At 38.7% G+C, this 14817-nt stretch overlaps 1 protein-coding gene across 2 annotated transcripts; it reads left to right on the forward strand.

Annotated features, from left to right (window-relative positions):
* Nucleotides 1-1390: 1390 nt before the first annotated feature.
* Nucleotides 1391-14451, forward strand: LOC109018059 (U-box domain-containing protein 33-like). Of its 2 annotated transcripts, none has more exons than XM_035683375.1 (8): nucleotides 1391-1573; nucleotides 1729-1838; nucleotides 1962-2083; nucleotides 2643-2744; nucleotides 6248-6716; nucleotides 6885-6992; nucleotides 13027-13398; nucleotides 13570-14451. In XM_035683375.1, exons 1-8 carry the CDS (start codon nucleotides 1420-1422, stop codon nucleotides 14272-14274), a joined length of 2142 nt encoding a protein of 713 aa, XP_035539268.1. In that variant the 5' UTR covers nucleotides 1391-1419; the 3' UTR covers nucleotides 14275-14451. The 2 variants fall into 2 exon arrangements, with proteins under 2 accessions (XP_035539268.1, XP_035539269.1); XM_035683376.1 differs by having other exon boundaries at nucleotides 6888-6992; nucleotides 13570-14450.
* The last annotated feature ends 366 nt before the right edge of the window (nucleotides 14452-14817 follow it).

Below are 14817 nucleotides of genomic sequence, written 5' to 3' on the forward strand. Positions count from 1 at the left end.
AAATTAGTTTTATAATAATTAATAAAATATTATTAAAAATGAAAAAATGTAGCCGGTAAAATTGTAAGGAGCGGTAGCACGTGAAGCCCATGCGCGGAAACAAGTTATACGCGAGGGCCACGCGCAAACATTTTTATCGTAATTTTGCATCATTGCAATAGATCGATGGCTGTAGAGTGATGTAGTGGAGCATGTGTTAACTAATGGTTGCCGGAATACAATAAATCTGTGAAAATGGAAGTGAGAAAAAAAAAAATATTACCATGAAAATATATTCACACATCGGTAGAAGAAATGAAGAGGAAAATGAAATGGGGAGGAGGGTGGACGGCAAGAGCTATCAAAGGAATTTGACTTTTCTAGAGAGAAGTAGAACTTCTCTTTCTAAAAACACAATGGAGAATAATGGTCGTTTAAGAGGCAATCATTTAAATGCTCATCATCAACCGTGCTTTCCATTTTGGCTCCTAAAAAAGGATGACTTGCTGAGTCCTTCAACCTTTTTTTTTTTTAACGAGTCTCCCACTTGTAATATGTTATGTCATGAATACGACAAAATATTTAAATTTGTGGAATGACTAGAAGCCCGATCAGGACAGGATGAATACAATCTGTGGAAGGACAAGAAGCCCGATCCGGACAGGATCAACAAGTACAAATGGCTAGAGAAAAATGCAATTGTCATGTCTGCATTTACAAACATATTTGAATGGGGAAAACTTTCCTGCCAAGCTAGCTAGCTAGGTGCATTTATATAATAATAATAATAATAATAATAATAATAATAAATACAGTGTTAAATTAAAATTAAGTAGAATTTTTCAGATTTTATATATATTTTAAAATTAAAATTTATTAATAGAATGTAGGGTTTTTTTTATGTATATCTGAGATTTGTTCATTTCTTATTTAAGTTTGAAAAATTATACAAATTATTTTCCTATAAAATATATATATATATATATATATATTTATATGACGCGGTCGGGACACGAATTAATGGGTAGTTGCAAGTATCAATCAAAAACTGACTGTAATAAGCACATACACGCTAATCACCGATTTCAGAGTCTACGCACACGTACATGCAGTTTCTTCGCTTTGGATAGGGAATTGATTTGAGTTGTGTTGAGTTGAGACGAGACGAGATGAAAATTGAAAGGTAAATAAATTATTATTAAATATTATATTTTAATATTATATTTGTTTTTTATTTTAAAAAAATTAAATTATTTATTATATTTTATTTGAAAGTACGGAAAATTTTAGATAAAGATAAAATAAATTGAGAATGTTTTTTAGTCCAAACAAGTCCGTGCGTTAAATACTTGAGAGTTTTGTAGTTAAGTAGAAAATGTGTTCAGACTAATTTGCATATATATGGCGAGTAGTAGGCATAAGATCACTTGAGGAAATTCCATGGCTGATCATCAGGATATGATCACATACGTTGCGGTGGGAAAAGATGTGGAAGACTGCAAATCAATCCTGTCTTGGGCTATAGAGAACAACGTCGGAGGAAGCAGGATTTGCATCATTCATGTTCACAAGCCTGCAAAGCTGTTCCCTTTAGGCAAGTTATATATATAGTTATATCTATCTTTGAAAAAACTTGATGATGATAAACCGAATTAACATGCAGCACGTTGGAGTCCACATGTATTTATTATTTATGAAGTAGTTTTGGAGTTATTTGAGTCGTCGTCTTCTCTTCTTGTACTTGATCAGTGCGAAGCTTAATGACGGAAAGGAGGAAGGTCAGAGAACGCCTAGAAACTGGTAGACAAAGTATGCATGCAATCATGAAGGATTACTTTCTTTTCTGCCAACAAAAGGGGGTATAAATTCTTCTCATGTGCATCTTTAATTCTTCTCGATCGTCTCATGGATTGGAACATCGATCTAAGTGCTGATCAGTTTTCTGACCTCTTTTCTGTGGTGTTTCAAAATAATATATATAGGTACAGGCACAAACGCAAACCATTGAAATGGGCTCTATTAGGGAGGGAATCCTAAAACTCATCTCTAAATATGGGATCAGGAAGCTTGTCATAGGATCAACATCGGCCAATCACTATAAAAGGTAATATTTAAGAATATTGTCAAACATTATTCTGGGGTACTCTTTCCTATGTCTTCCTCTAGATCTCTCTCTTTAGAGAATTGCTACAGAAATAAAAAAGATTACACAAAACAAACCCACAAACTGATGTGGATTCATGGAATTCGTTAGATGATCAACTTTATAATAAAAATAACTTTACAATCTGATGTATCATATCAAGCCACATCAGTTTGAGGGTTTATTTTTGTATAATTCCTTTGTGGCCAAAGTATTTTCCTATTGAGTTATACTACTCTTTCCAATGGTTTCTAGCGCTATGATTTTTTTCTTTTTACTAACGGTAGCTCCTAATGGTAGCTGTAGTGCCACTCTTTTCTATATTTTAGAATATTCAAAGATTTAGGCCTATCTGTAAGCCCCATACTAAACACACTTATGATGTGATGTGAAAACTTGCTGCCTGAGATTTTTGAGGATTTTGTAGAGGCTGAAATCTCTCTGTGGTTTATTCAAGCATGATCATGTGCATGGTTTGATATTTGGATTGATGTAGCTTAATTACTGCTCCATTTTGCAGAAAAGTGGAAGTGGGGTCTAAGAAAGCGAAGTATGTGTGTAAAACTGCACCTCTCTCGTGTCAAGTACAAGTGATTTGCAAGGGCCACCTCATATTTACCAGGTTTGCTTCCAATCTTTTGTCAATTACACTTGCAAATATGTCATTCTTTTGCTACCTTTCTGTTTTGTAGTTCTGCCTCAGTTTTAATTATGAGGTGGTCTATACATATTCCTTTGCAAATATGATACTTTATTACTCTTGGATCATTGTAACGCCCCAAACCCGGGTGGCTTGGAGAATTACTACTTGTCACTCATAATCATGTCTCCCAACACATTCGAAGAATAATCTCCAAAAACTTCATAAATGAAATCAATCTCAAATCTTCTCAATAATCTCATTACAAACTCCACACAATCTTTAATGCAATAATAATAAATCAAAGGGGTCCATAACCTCCCGGTAGTCATAACAACCCAACCAATAATTTTATAAATCTCACTGAAACCCAAGATATTACTAAAACTCAAAGAGATTAAAACTAAGAACACCAGAAGTCCTTCTTCTACCAACATCTCCTCAGCTTAAACACAAACAGCAATCTAATCCAGGTCCTCATTTGAACTCTCCACATTATCTGAAAAAATATTATAATGACAGGGGGTGAGTTATCAACAACTCAGTAAGCAGAAATCATATGCTAGCGTGCAAACATGAGCATTTACAAAGTAGAACATGCCGAACAAAATATTTTCCAGAGTTAACATGCAGAACAGAACCTATTTTCAAAAGTAACAGAGCGATGGTTTTAAGACAAGCAAAACCCTTAGTGCTTTGGCATAACATAAACTGAGTATCATCATCAGATCAAAACAGAGCATCAAACAGAGCAGAAACCATATTTCACCCCCGTGGTAGGGTTGTGCTAACCCCGGTGGCCAAACCAGACAGAGACAGAGGTGAAATCTTTCCTTTATTCTTCTCGGAGCCCCGAGTGTGCACACAAGAAAGACCACAATAAAACCACTTTGTTTCCAAAGTGGGTGCACTCAAAGACAGAGAAGTTGGTACCAACCCAAACAGAGCAGAGCATAACAAAGCAGAGCAGAGCAAAGCAGAGACGGAGTCAGATACGAAAACCAGTACACCATGCCAAAGGTTTTCAGATGTTATATCAAAATAATACAGAGTACCAAAACAGAATCAGACAGTTTACACACGCTGGACACAAAAGCCAAAACATCTTTCTAAATAAATGCACAACTTTTCATATTCCCAATATCGCTCTTTTTCCAGATTTCAGAAACCACATGACAAAATTTAGCTCATGTCTACACAATGCATGTCAGAACATATTTTTCTCTTTTTTGTACAGATTTCATGAGTATGCAAATAAATGACCGAGGTTGGTTTTGTTTTTCCCAAGTTCTCATTTCACCACAAAAATATGCAAAGTTTTTAGAAAATCAACCTCAATCTCAAATAATTCGTATAAGGCCTAGCATAGGAACCCCGCTTACCTGACTCCTGCAGCGCATTATCTAAGACTTGAATACGGTCTCTATCCGTCTCGTCACCTATTCATAAAAATAATATAAACTAAATATTAAAGTCCAACAACACAAAATTGGTCTTCGACAATTTAAGACCCAATTTCTAGACCATAATTCAACAAGTTTAATCCAACTTAAACAACCAAATAACAATCTGGACAGCCCACCCTTCGACCCAAAATATTCTATACCAATCTCAGTATTGTCCAATACAAGCATCAAGACCAATGCCAATTCAAATTCCAATAACTCACACTTATTCCAACAGTTCGCAGTCCCAAACAATTACTAACAGTTTAACCAACAATACTACACAAAGCACACTTCTTCCCATTCACAACTCCATAACAGAAAATATAAACTAATACCTCCAAAAATTAAACTGTACTGGACAAAGAAAATTAAATTCCCTTCTAAATAATTTCTCAACCACCAATCCAAACGACCCCCCCTTACCCCTCGGACTCGGTCCGGCACAACCAACAAAAAACAGTAAATATGAATTAGCGCAGAAATACATTTAAATCTCAAAAGTACTTTGGAAAAATACTTACAATGCTATAATATAATTTTTGAAAGATCACGGAGGTGCTAGAAGCGGCAACGCAGCAACAAAACAGTGCCAAATGCACTGTGGCCGTGGGTCTCAAAAACCCACTTTTGAACGGGTGCAAACGAAGACCCGAGATTGATAGGGTAGGGCTTAGGGATGTCGGTGAAGAATAGTGGTGGTGGTTTGGCCGTGGGTGGCGGCGCAATAGGCGGTTGAAGTGCAAAAACACCCAAAACGGAAATGTTGATGGTGGGGCTTCACCGGTGACAGATCGGAGGTGGGGTTGGGTCCATTGGGTTGCTAGAAGGTCGAGGATGATGTGGTGAGAAGATGGTGGCCGGAGGTGGCGCGACGGCGGTGCAGCGGCGCAAGGAATGCCGCGGCTTCGTGTGGTGCGTGGAGGCTAACGGCGGCGCTGGGGCTGGAAATCGGAGGGGGAGGTCGCCGGTGGGTGGGGGTGCTGGGAAGCCGGGCGGTGTCGACCACCGCAGGCGCACGGCGGCGGGTCGAGGGCAAACGGCGGACGCACGGAGAGAGAAAGAGAGAGAGGCGCGGAGAAGAAGAAAAAAAAAAAAAGAAAAAAGGAAAAGAAAAAAGAAAAGAAAAGGAAAAAAAAATAGAGAGAAAAGAAATGAGGTCCAATCCTCATAACTTGGGTCACGAAAATGATCCAACTGAAACGATTTTAAAACAGCTAGTGAAATAAAATATTTCAAACACAGTGATTAACATGAAAATAATTAATTAAACCCAATAATAAGTTAATTTGATTTGAGAAGAAATTTAAACACGCATAAAAATAATTAATTTAGAGAAAGCACTTCAAAAATAATTTTCGTAAACTAAAAAAAATCATAAAAATAACACAACTAAAAAAATCCAACAATTTTAAAACAAGAGAATAAATTTTAAATTAATAACAAAAAATCTTTCAATTAAAAATACACTAAAAATACGGGTGTTACAATCATGCTTTATTTTTTTCAAAGTTGAAGAAAGTTCAAAAGTTTATATGTAAACACTACGGCAAACACTTCAAAATACTCCAATTTCTATGTGCCAAAATACATCTAAACTCATCTTTTTAAGTTAACTCTAACATTCAAATACCTAGCTCTCAAATTATTAAATTCATCTCAACTCAAAACCTCTTTACACGTGGGTTCCACAACCTTTTTCAACTTTCCATAAATACATCTAAACTCATCTTAACTTCTTTACACTCTACCATCTCAATTCACTACCATTCATAAAGTACTCAACTCATCTCAACATCTAAACGCAACCAGAGCTCCGTTTAGATATAAGAAGTGTTTCATCTCATCTCATCACATCACATCATTATAAATTTTTTAAGTTTTCACATAAAATATAATAAACAATTCAACTTTTTTAAATCTTAAAACAATAATAATATTAAAAAAAATATTTTATTAAACTCTCGCAAACACTTCAAAGTCGTCCTCTTTCTATGTGATCATCATCATTCTGCTGATGGAAGTAGCGTGCCAAAATAGGGAAGCAAGTGCAGCAGACACTGAAACTGGACAACAAAACCTAAATAGATCACGGTCTGGTCCTTCGGGGTACAACAACAGGGTCGGCAGTCCCGTAATTGAATGCTCGGACTACCCCAAATTACGGTCTGTTACGGTTGGGCGCAATAGGAGCACCACTGCTCTGGCTGCTCTAATTGCTCCTTTCCCGGAACGTTCTAAAGAGCTTTCATCTCCAACGAGTCCTGGGGATTCTAGTTACTCAGCAAGCTCTCCCACAAGACCGGTTGAAATAACTCTAAATGGATGGAATGATAGAAATGGCAAAGCATTGCAGTATAGCTGTTCACTCTCTCCGCCGGCGGCTTTGGATTATTCAAGAAGCTCTTCTACTCTGGATCTCGCTCCTTCAGTTGTGCAACAAAGTCCGAGGTTGATTGCCAGTTCAAGTAACATATCAACTTCTTCTAATGGAGCTCACAATGTTGTGGTATGTGCAAAGCATTCTGTTACATTCCATTCTGTGTTTGCAAATTTAATGTATGCCAAAAATGTTTAATTAACATTTCTCATTGGCATTATTCATCTGAATCAATCAATAATCAAATGGGTATAAAACACGACAAGGCTTTGAAATTAAAGGATTTATGGATCATAGCAGGAGCGGAGCTTAGAAGAGCAGCTTCAACAAGCGATGGCAGCTTTAAAAAAAGAGGCACTCGTGCGTCAAAGAGCAGAGGGATATATGATTGACGCTATACGAAGAGTAAGCTTTTTAGTTACGAGTTCTGCTACTTATAAGTGAACTTCTTCTTTTTTTTTTTTTGATTAAAACCTTAAACCATTCCATTAAATCAAATCAGCAATACAAGATGGAGTATCCTCCATAGTTACAATCTGATCAGAAATACTAAGAGCATTTTGTGCAAGTAAATGGGCAATGTGATTGCCATTCCTTCTAACATGAGTGACTTCCCATTTTTCAAACAGCTTTAGTAAATGTCTAGCTTCATTACAAAACATGCTTGAGCTGCTCAATGCTTCTCTGTCTTCAGCCAATGCTTTGGTGACTTGCAATGAATCACCTTCGAGTATGACCTGATGCAGACCAATCTCCCTGGCCAGTTTTACAGCTTGAAGAGCCCCGTATGATTCAGCTAGTAGGGGGTCAGGGTAGAGCTTTTCCTTCTGTCTCAATGTTGCAATAACCTGCCCCGACCTGTCTCTTATCACCACTCCTATTCCAATCAGCCCCTTAACTTTGTCCACTGCCCCATCCCAATTAACTTTGTACCAGTCCACTGGAGGAGCTTTCCAATGAATCACCGTGGAAGAGGTTTGGGTATTGCACTGGTCTGTTTTCTTTTCCACCATCATGTTTAGAGTAGTTCTTGCCTCTTTAACAATCTGGTTTGGATGTGTAAATCCTTTCTTGAAAATGAAAGAGTTCCTTCTCCACCAGATCCTCCTTGCTGTAATCACAAACTCCTGTAGTTCCTCTTGATTCAGTGCATCAGTCAATGTATCAAAAAGTGTTAACATTGAGGAGCTAGAAATGGAGCATTTCTGTAGCTTTTTGGAGCACTGACTCCACACATCCTTTGTTGCTTCACAGCTCCACAGTACATGTAACACACTTTCCTCTTCCCTGTTGCAGATTGGGCATAATGGATCACTCACCACTTTCTTTTTAAACAGGTTGGACTGAGTGGGAAGAGCATCCTGGCAGGCTCTCCAAAGAAAGGTTTTGTCTCCTGGTGTGACGTCCATCTTCCAAATTTTTCTCCAAACCTCCTTGAGACCATTGCTGGTTGAAGCTTGCCCATGATTTGCCATCTCCCTGTCCTTAACCAAGTGGTATGCACTCTTCACCGAGAAAGAGCCATCCTTTGTACCATGCCATATGATTCTATCCCTGGTAGTCATAGTGCTGATGGGGGTCTCCAGTATCAATTGAGCATCCCTCTCCTCAAAGGTAGCTTGAATCAGGTCTTGGTTCCACCTCTTTAACTCAGGGTCCATTAGAGCTGCAACTTTAGCATTCCCCTCTAGGTTCTTCACTGGGCTGGTAACCCTCCTTGGGTTAGCATGGTCCAGCCATTTATCTCCCCATATGTTGATTTCTAACCCAGTGCCTACCCTCCAGAAAGAACCAGTCTCGATTACATGCCTTGCAGCCAACAAGCTCCTCCATACAAATGAGGGTTTAAAGCCAAGCTCTGTTGTCTGAAAAGTCAGTAAGGGGTAGTATTTGGCTTTGAGAACTTTGGCAACTAGGGTGTTGGGGTCTTGGATAATTCTCCAGCACTGTTTAGCAAGCATTGCCATGTTGAAGCACTCTAAATCCCTGAACCCCAAGCCCCCTTCTGATTTAGCTTGCCCCATTCTCTTCCATGAGATCCAGTGAATCTTGTTTTCCTTTTCTTGTTGGCCCCACCAGAAGTTTTGTATTACTCTGTTTATGGCTTGAAGTAAAGTTTTTGGTAACTTAAACACACTCATAGTGTATGTAGGGAGGGATTGTATGACTGCTTTCACAAATATTTCTTTCCCAGCCTGTGATAATGCTCGAACCTTGAAGTTGCTAAGTCTCGATCTGATGTTGTCCAGAATGCCATTGAAGGATCTTAATCTATGTTTACCCACAACAGAAGGCAAGCCCAAATACTTTTCATATGGCTTTGCTGACCTCATTCCAGCTATTGACAAGATGTACTCTTGAGTGGCCCTAGCTGTGTTCCTGCTAAACATGATTGTAGTTTTCTCTAGGTTCAGTCTTTGTCCAGAAGCCATTTCATAAGTTCTCAGCAAATTGATTAGCCTTCCCCATTCCACAGCATTAGCCTTGCAAAACAATAGACTATCGTCTGCAAAGAAGAGGTGAGATATTCTCAGCTGTTTTCTAGCAACAGGAACTCCATGAATCCATCTGTTCTCTTCAGCTTTGTAAATTGAGTTGCTCAGAGCCTCTGCACATAGTATAAATAGATAAGGTGATAGTGGATCACCTTGTCTTAAACCTCGGGTGGGGTAGAATTCAGGTTGAGGGACACCATTCACCAAAAGAGCATATGAAACAGTTTCAATACACTTCATAACCACTTCCACCCAATTGCTGTCAAATCCCATCTTTAAAAGAACTGCCCTTAAGAAGCCCCATTCCACCCTATCATAGGCCTTACTCATGTCCAATTTCAATGCCATGTAGCCTTCTTTCCCTGTCATTTTACATTTCATTGTGTGTAAAGCTTCAAATGCTACAATAACATTATCAGCAATAAGTCTTTTAGGGACAAATGCAGATTGTGATGGAGAAATAATGCTATGCAGCACCTTTTTTAGTCTATTTGCTATGACTTTAGAGATGAGTTTGTAGATAACATTACATAGAGATATTGGTCTAAAATCTGTGACATACATTGGGGTTTTCTTTTTTGGAATAAGTGCTATGAAAGTGTTGTTGATTCTGTCCAAACTGCCATTCGAATTAAGAACATTTAGAACTGCTTCACATACTTGAGTTCCAACCACTTGCCAGTGTTGTTGATAGAATAATGCAGGGAAACCATCAGGCCCCGGGGAGCTTAATCCATTCATGTGAGATAAAGCATCTTCTACCTCCTGGACTGAATAAGGCCTGGTCAGATGCTCATTCTGTGCCACACTCACTTTTGGTTCCAAGGATTCAATGCAAGTTAAAGGGCTGCAGGGGTTGGAAGTTGAGAAAATACTTGTGAAGTAATCCTGGAAAAGAGTGTTGATGCCCTCCTTTGAAGTGACTTCTTCTTGATTACTATCCAGGAGCTTTTTGATCTCATTTGTTTTCCTCCTTTGTGATGCACACTGATGGAAAAATCTTGTATTCCTATCACCTTCCTTCAGCCATTTCTGTTTAGCTCTTTGTTTCCATTTGAGATTTTCAGCTTCCAATAGTGTGTCTACCCTTTGTTGTGCTTGTTTGATCTCTCCATTTAATAAGCCCGTGTTTCTGTCTTGAAGGATTGAAAGGGTATCCATTTGTTGTTTGATTTCTCTCTTGAAGCTGCCATGGTGCTGTTTACTCCACTGAGATAGTTTCTGTTTGCAAGACTTAAGCCCCTCAACAATGGATTGCATTTTGTTTGTTGCTACTCTAGGTAATCTCCATGCTTCCTCCACTACTTTAATGCAATTCTCCCTCAGGTTCCAACAAGCCTCATATCTGAAAGGCCTCTGTTGTCTGACAGAGTACATGTGCACCAGGTCTAACACAGTCCACAAGGGCCTATGATCTGAGTTGAGGGCTGGAAGAGTATAAACTCTCGAGCCAGCATACATCCCTATCCAAACATTATTACAAAAGGCTCTATCCAGCCTTTCTTTAGTGAATGCATTGCCATGCCTCCCGTTTGACCATGTGAATTTACTACCATAATAGCCCATATCATAGAGCCCACATCTTCCCACTGCCTCCCTAAAGGCCTCCATTTGGTTGTAGGGTCTCAATTGCCCTCCCCACTTTTCATCATACCTTAAAATTTCGTTAAAATCACCAACACAGAGCCAACCTGTATTGCTTGGAGGTGTGAGGGCCTGCAATAATTGCCAACTTTCATGTCTCTTTGAAGTAATCGGGCTGCCATAGAAACCTGTGAGAACCCAATGACCATCAGCTCTCCCTTCCTTCACCATCAGGGAAATATGATTATTTGAATAAGACATAACTTCAGCTTCTGATTCTTCTTTCCACAAGAAGGCCAATCCTCCACATGATCCTTTTGAGTTCACCACAAAACTATTTTCAAACTTCAGTGTTCTTCTGACTGTTTCAATCTTAATTCTATTACACTTTGTTTCCATTAAAAAAACAAAGTTTGGGGACTTATTTTGCACCATAGTGTGCAGATTATTCACTGTCCGAGGGTTCCCAAGCCCTCGACAGTTCCAACTTAGGCAGCTCATGGCACTTGGTGGGGCTGGTTCACAGCCTCCACCATTTCACTTCCACCAGAGTAATTCATAGGAAAGGCCCCATGCTTTGTTTTCTTCAGTTCATGCACTGCCCCTTCTGTCATCGATCTGGTGATAATTCTTTTGTTACCTATTAAGCTTTCAGATTTGTTCTTCTCCAGCCCAATTGCAAGCCTTTCAAAGCTCTTGTTCCTTGCCTTCCTCTTCCAACTAGCTCTAGTTTTAATCCTTTCCAGTTCCTGGACCTGGCCCGAGACAAAATGGGCCAAGGAGGATGCTTGGGCTTTTAGATCCAGACAACCCTCATGGCCCAGGCCTGCCTGTTGGGTTTTGTCTAACCCTGAGTTTCTTATTGCACTCTTGGTGCACACCTCGATACCTTGCATGGAACATACTTCCTCAAATTGAGGAGTCAACTCAGAGCTTTCCAAGTTAAGTACATAGGGGCTTACCTTGATAGCCTGCTGGACTGGTTCTGTAGCAAAACTAGGAGATATCAGCTTTTCAGTAGCCTTTTTGCTACCTGTGTTGTCACCATCATACTTGCACGATTCCGGGATTTCAGCTGCTGCTTTGGTCTTGATTTTCTGATCATCGTCCCTGACCTCCCTCTCCTTCCTCCATGACTGACTTTCTGAATATTCCTGTGTTTCTGCATTGCCATAGGTTTTGTGGGAGAAATCATTGTCCTTAGATGCTGGGGCTCGCAGCCATGCACCATATTGCAGCTTGCTGTCTCCAAGTGAGCTTACCAAGCAGCCTGATTTGGCATGCTTAATCACCCCACATTTAAAACAGAAAGTGGGAAGCCTCTCGTACTTAAGGGGAATCCAAGTCTTTTTGCCTGCATATGATAAGAACACCCCCCTTTGCAGCGCTTCTGATATGTTGATTTCCACCCTTATTCTTAAGAATTTCCCCCAGCCAATCCCTCTTTCATCAACCTGGACAGTTAAAACTCAACCAATACATCCTCCAATCTGAGTTCCAACTTCATAGGTCATACTTGATAGTGGTATGTTGTATGCATGCACCCAGAATTCCTCTTTATTGAAAAGGACTTCATTTATGGACCTATTCCCTTCAAACACCTGCAAGCATAGTAGCCATCTGTCGAAAGACCAGGGTCTGCCCTTAATAACTTTCTGTAGATCTTCCTCTTTATTGAACTCGACCAGGAACTTGTTCATTCCTACTTCTGAGAACTTGAACCAGCTCTCACATTTCCATATCTTGGCCATTGTGGCTTTGAATGCTTCTCTGTTTACTAGTTTCTCAGCTATGATCATAACCAGTAGGCAAAACTTGCCATACTGGTCGACCACTTCAGACGAGTCTTTTTCCAAGATCACTTCCTCTTTTTCCTTCTCAGTAAGACTTAGTCCCTCCCACTGTTTAGCTAAGTCGTCCTCCATTATCCCCTCTTCCGATCTGAAAGGCCTTCTAAGGGACTACACTCTATCCAGAGAGAAAAACTCTATCCAGAGACTTAAGTGAACTTCTTCAACGCTTTGAATTCATGGGGGTTTTCTTTACACTCTTCATTACACGTTTTGCAAAAAAATAGTGCATTTTACATGACTAATACATGCATGAGTTATGCTGCACAGAAGCCTCGCACTTTGCACATTAATTAAAAATATGTGATTTTACTCTTTTACTCTCGTATCATGAAAATATTTCATAAAATATGAGGGCAAAAGAGTAAAATCATATGCTTTTAAGAGGTGCGTAGAAATGTGAAGCTTATGTCTATAATTTTTCTACATGCACTCACCATATATGCTTGAAAACAATACAATTGTAAGCTTTTTAAATCTTACAGAAATTGCTAATAATCTGATCAATAGGCCCAAGATGCAGAGAATCAGAGAGACAAATACATAGATGAACTATGGATTTCCAAAGAACAGGAAACATCATTAAAGAGCCAACTTGCAGAGTTACAGAAAGAAAGGGATGAATTGCAGATGGAGCGTGATCATGCACTGAAAGAAGCTGAAGGGCTAAAGAGAAAAGAAGAGGACTCAAATGGATACATGCTCGAGCTGCCTGAATTTTCCCTTTCTAAAATTGCAGAAGTTACTCAAGGATTTCATGAATCCCAGAAAATTGGACAAGGAGGATATGGCAACATTTATATAGGTCGCCTACAAACTGAGGTAGCTATAAAGATGTTACATTCTCATGGCTCCCAAGGCTCTCAAGAGTTCCAAATGGAGGTTTGTATATGCATTAATTGAAAAACACTAGAGTTTTTTAGATCAGAAAAATATTTTACTTAAATAAGCTAGCATGTTTGGAGACATTTTCAATGAAAAATTATTTTGATCTCAAAAATTTTGGTTGAATAATTTGATCTTAAATTTATTGGTTGTATACATATATATCAGGTAAATGTATTGGGTCAGTTGAGGCATCCCAATCTTGTGAAACTCATTGGATCTTGCCCTGAAGCTTTTGCACTCATCTATGAATATCTTCCTAATGGAAGCCTTGAAGATCGACTCAAATGCAAGGACAACAGTCCTCCATTGTCATGGGAAACTCGACTACGGATCGCCATAGAGTTATGCTCTGTCCTCGTGTATCTTCATTCCAGTACTCGACCTCGCACCATAGTGCATGGAGATTTGAAGCCAGCCAATATTCTCCTTGATTCCAGCTATGTATGTAAACTTAGTGACTTTGGAATTTGCCGCGTGTTAAGCCGCAATCAAAGTTCAAGTGACAGTGTAACACTGAGTCATAACACTGTTCCAAAGGGAACTTTGCCTTACTTAGATCCTGAATTTCTTCAAAGAGGAGTTCTTACTGTGAAGTCAGATGTTTACTCCTTTGGAATCATTTTACTGCAATTGTTGACAGGGAAATCACCACCCTACTCTATAGTAGATGAAGTCAACTCTGCCTTACTTGCAGGCAATTTTGAATCCCTTTTGGATCCTTCGGCTGGACGTTGGCCATTGGAGGTTGCTCAATCTTTGGCTGAATTGGCACTGATGTGTTCTGACAATAACAGAAAAAGGAGACCAGACCTTGGGACAGGTGTCTTGGAGCTACTCGAATCATTAAGGGATCCAGCAGGAGGTACTTGAAAGGATTATGAGCCAAGTTAGAGATTGGCTATAAAGAATTAAATGTTGTGTGATTTGATTAATTGTCAAGTATTTTTGCAGGAATATGGATGTTTGAGTGGTATTTGTAGGTGAGAGTCTATTAATTCTAAAACTCCATTGAACTATGAGTTGTTTGAATAATCTTTTTCTTTTCCAAAATATTTTTGTATAGTATTGCTATAATAAACCAGAAATCTTCAAACAAAAATAGAGAAGTTTTCATAAACTAATAGCTAGATCTTTAAATACTCACATTAATGATCTGATTTTTTTTTTTTTTTCTAAAAAGAAAAGGCATATCCTTTTATTATAGAGAAATGATTTGTACATGTACCAAATAGTATAAAAAAGTACTTTTTGAAATTTGTGCCTAACATTATTATTTTTTTATGAATAATTTTATGTATAAGCCACTATTCACTTTCAAACTCTACACCTATAATGTTTTTTTTTTTTTTTTTTGGATGGTACTATTGCTATATAATAAATCAATCAAGCATCTTCAAACAAGATTTATAGAGA

This window comes from Juglans regia, chromosome 12 (genome assembly GCF_001411555.2).
Source record: "Juglans regia cultivar Chandler chromosome 12, Walnut 2.0, whole genome shotgun sequence".
NCBI classification, from domain to species: Eukaryota; Viridiplantae; Streptophyta; class Magnoliopsida; order Fagales; family Juglandaceae; genus Juglans; species Juglans regia.

What these genes read in the sequence shown, in the direction of transcription:
- LOC109018059 (XM_035683375.1), top strand. Translation starts at nt 1,420, where the DNA reads ATGGCTGATCATCAGGATATGATCACATACGTTGCGGTGGGAAAAGAT. An exon ending in TTTTCTGCCAACAAAAGGGG is followed by an intron (nt 1,839 to 1,961) that starts GTATAAATTCTT and finishes TAATATATATAG; the next exon opens with GTACAGGCACAAACGCAAAC. An exon ending in CTCAAGAGTTCCAAATGGAG is followed by an intron (nt 13,399 to 13,569) that starts GTTTGTATATGC and finishes CATATATATCAG; the next exon opens with GTAAATGTATTGGGTCAGTT.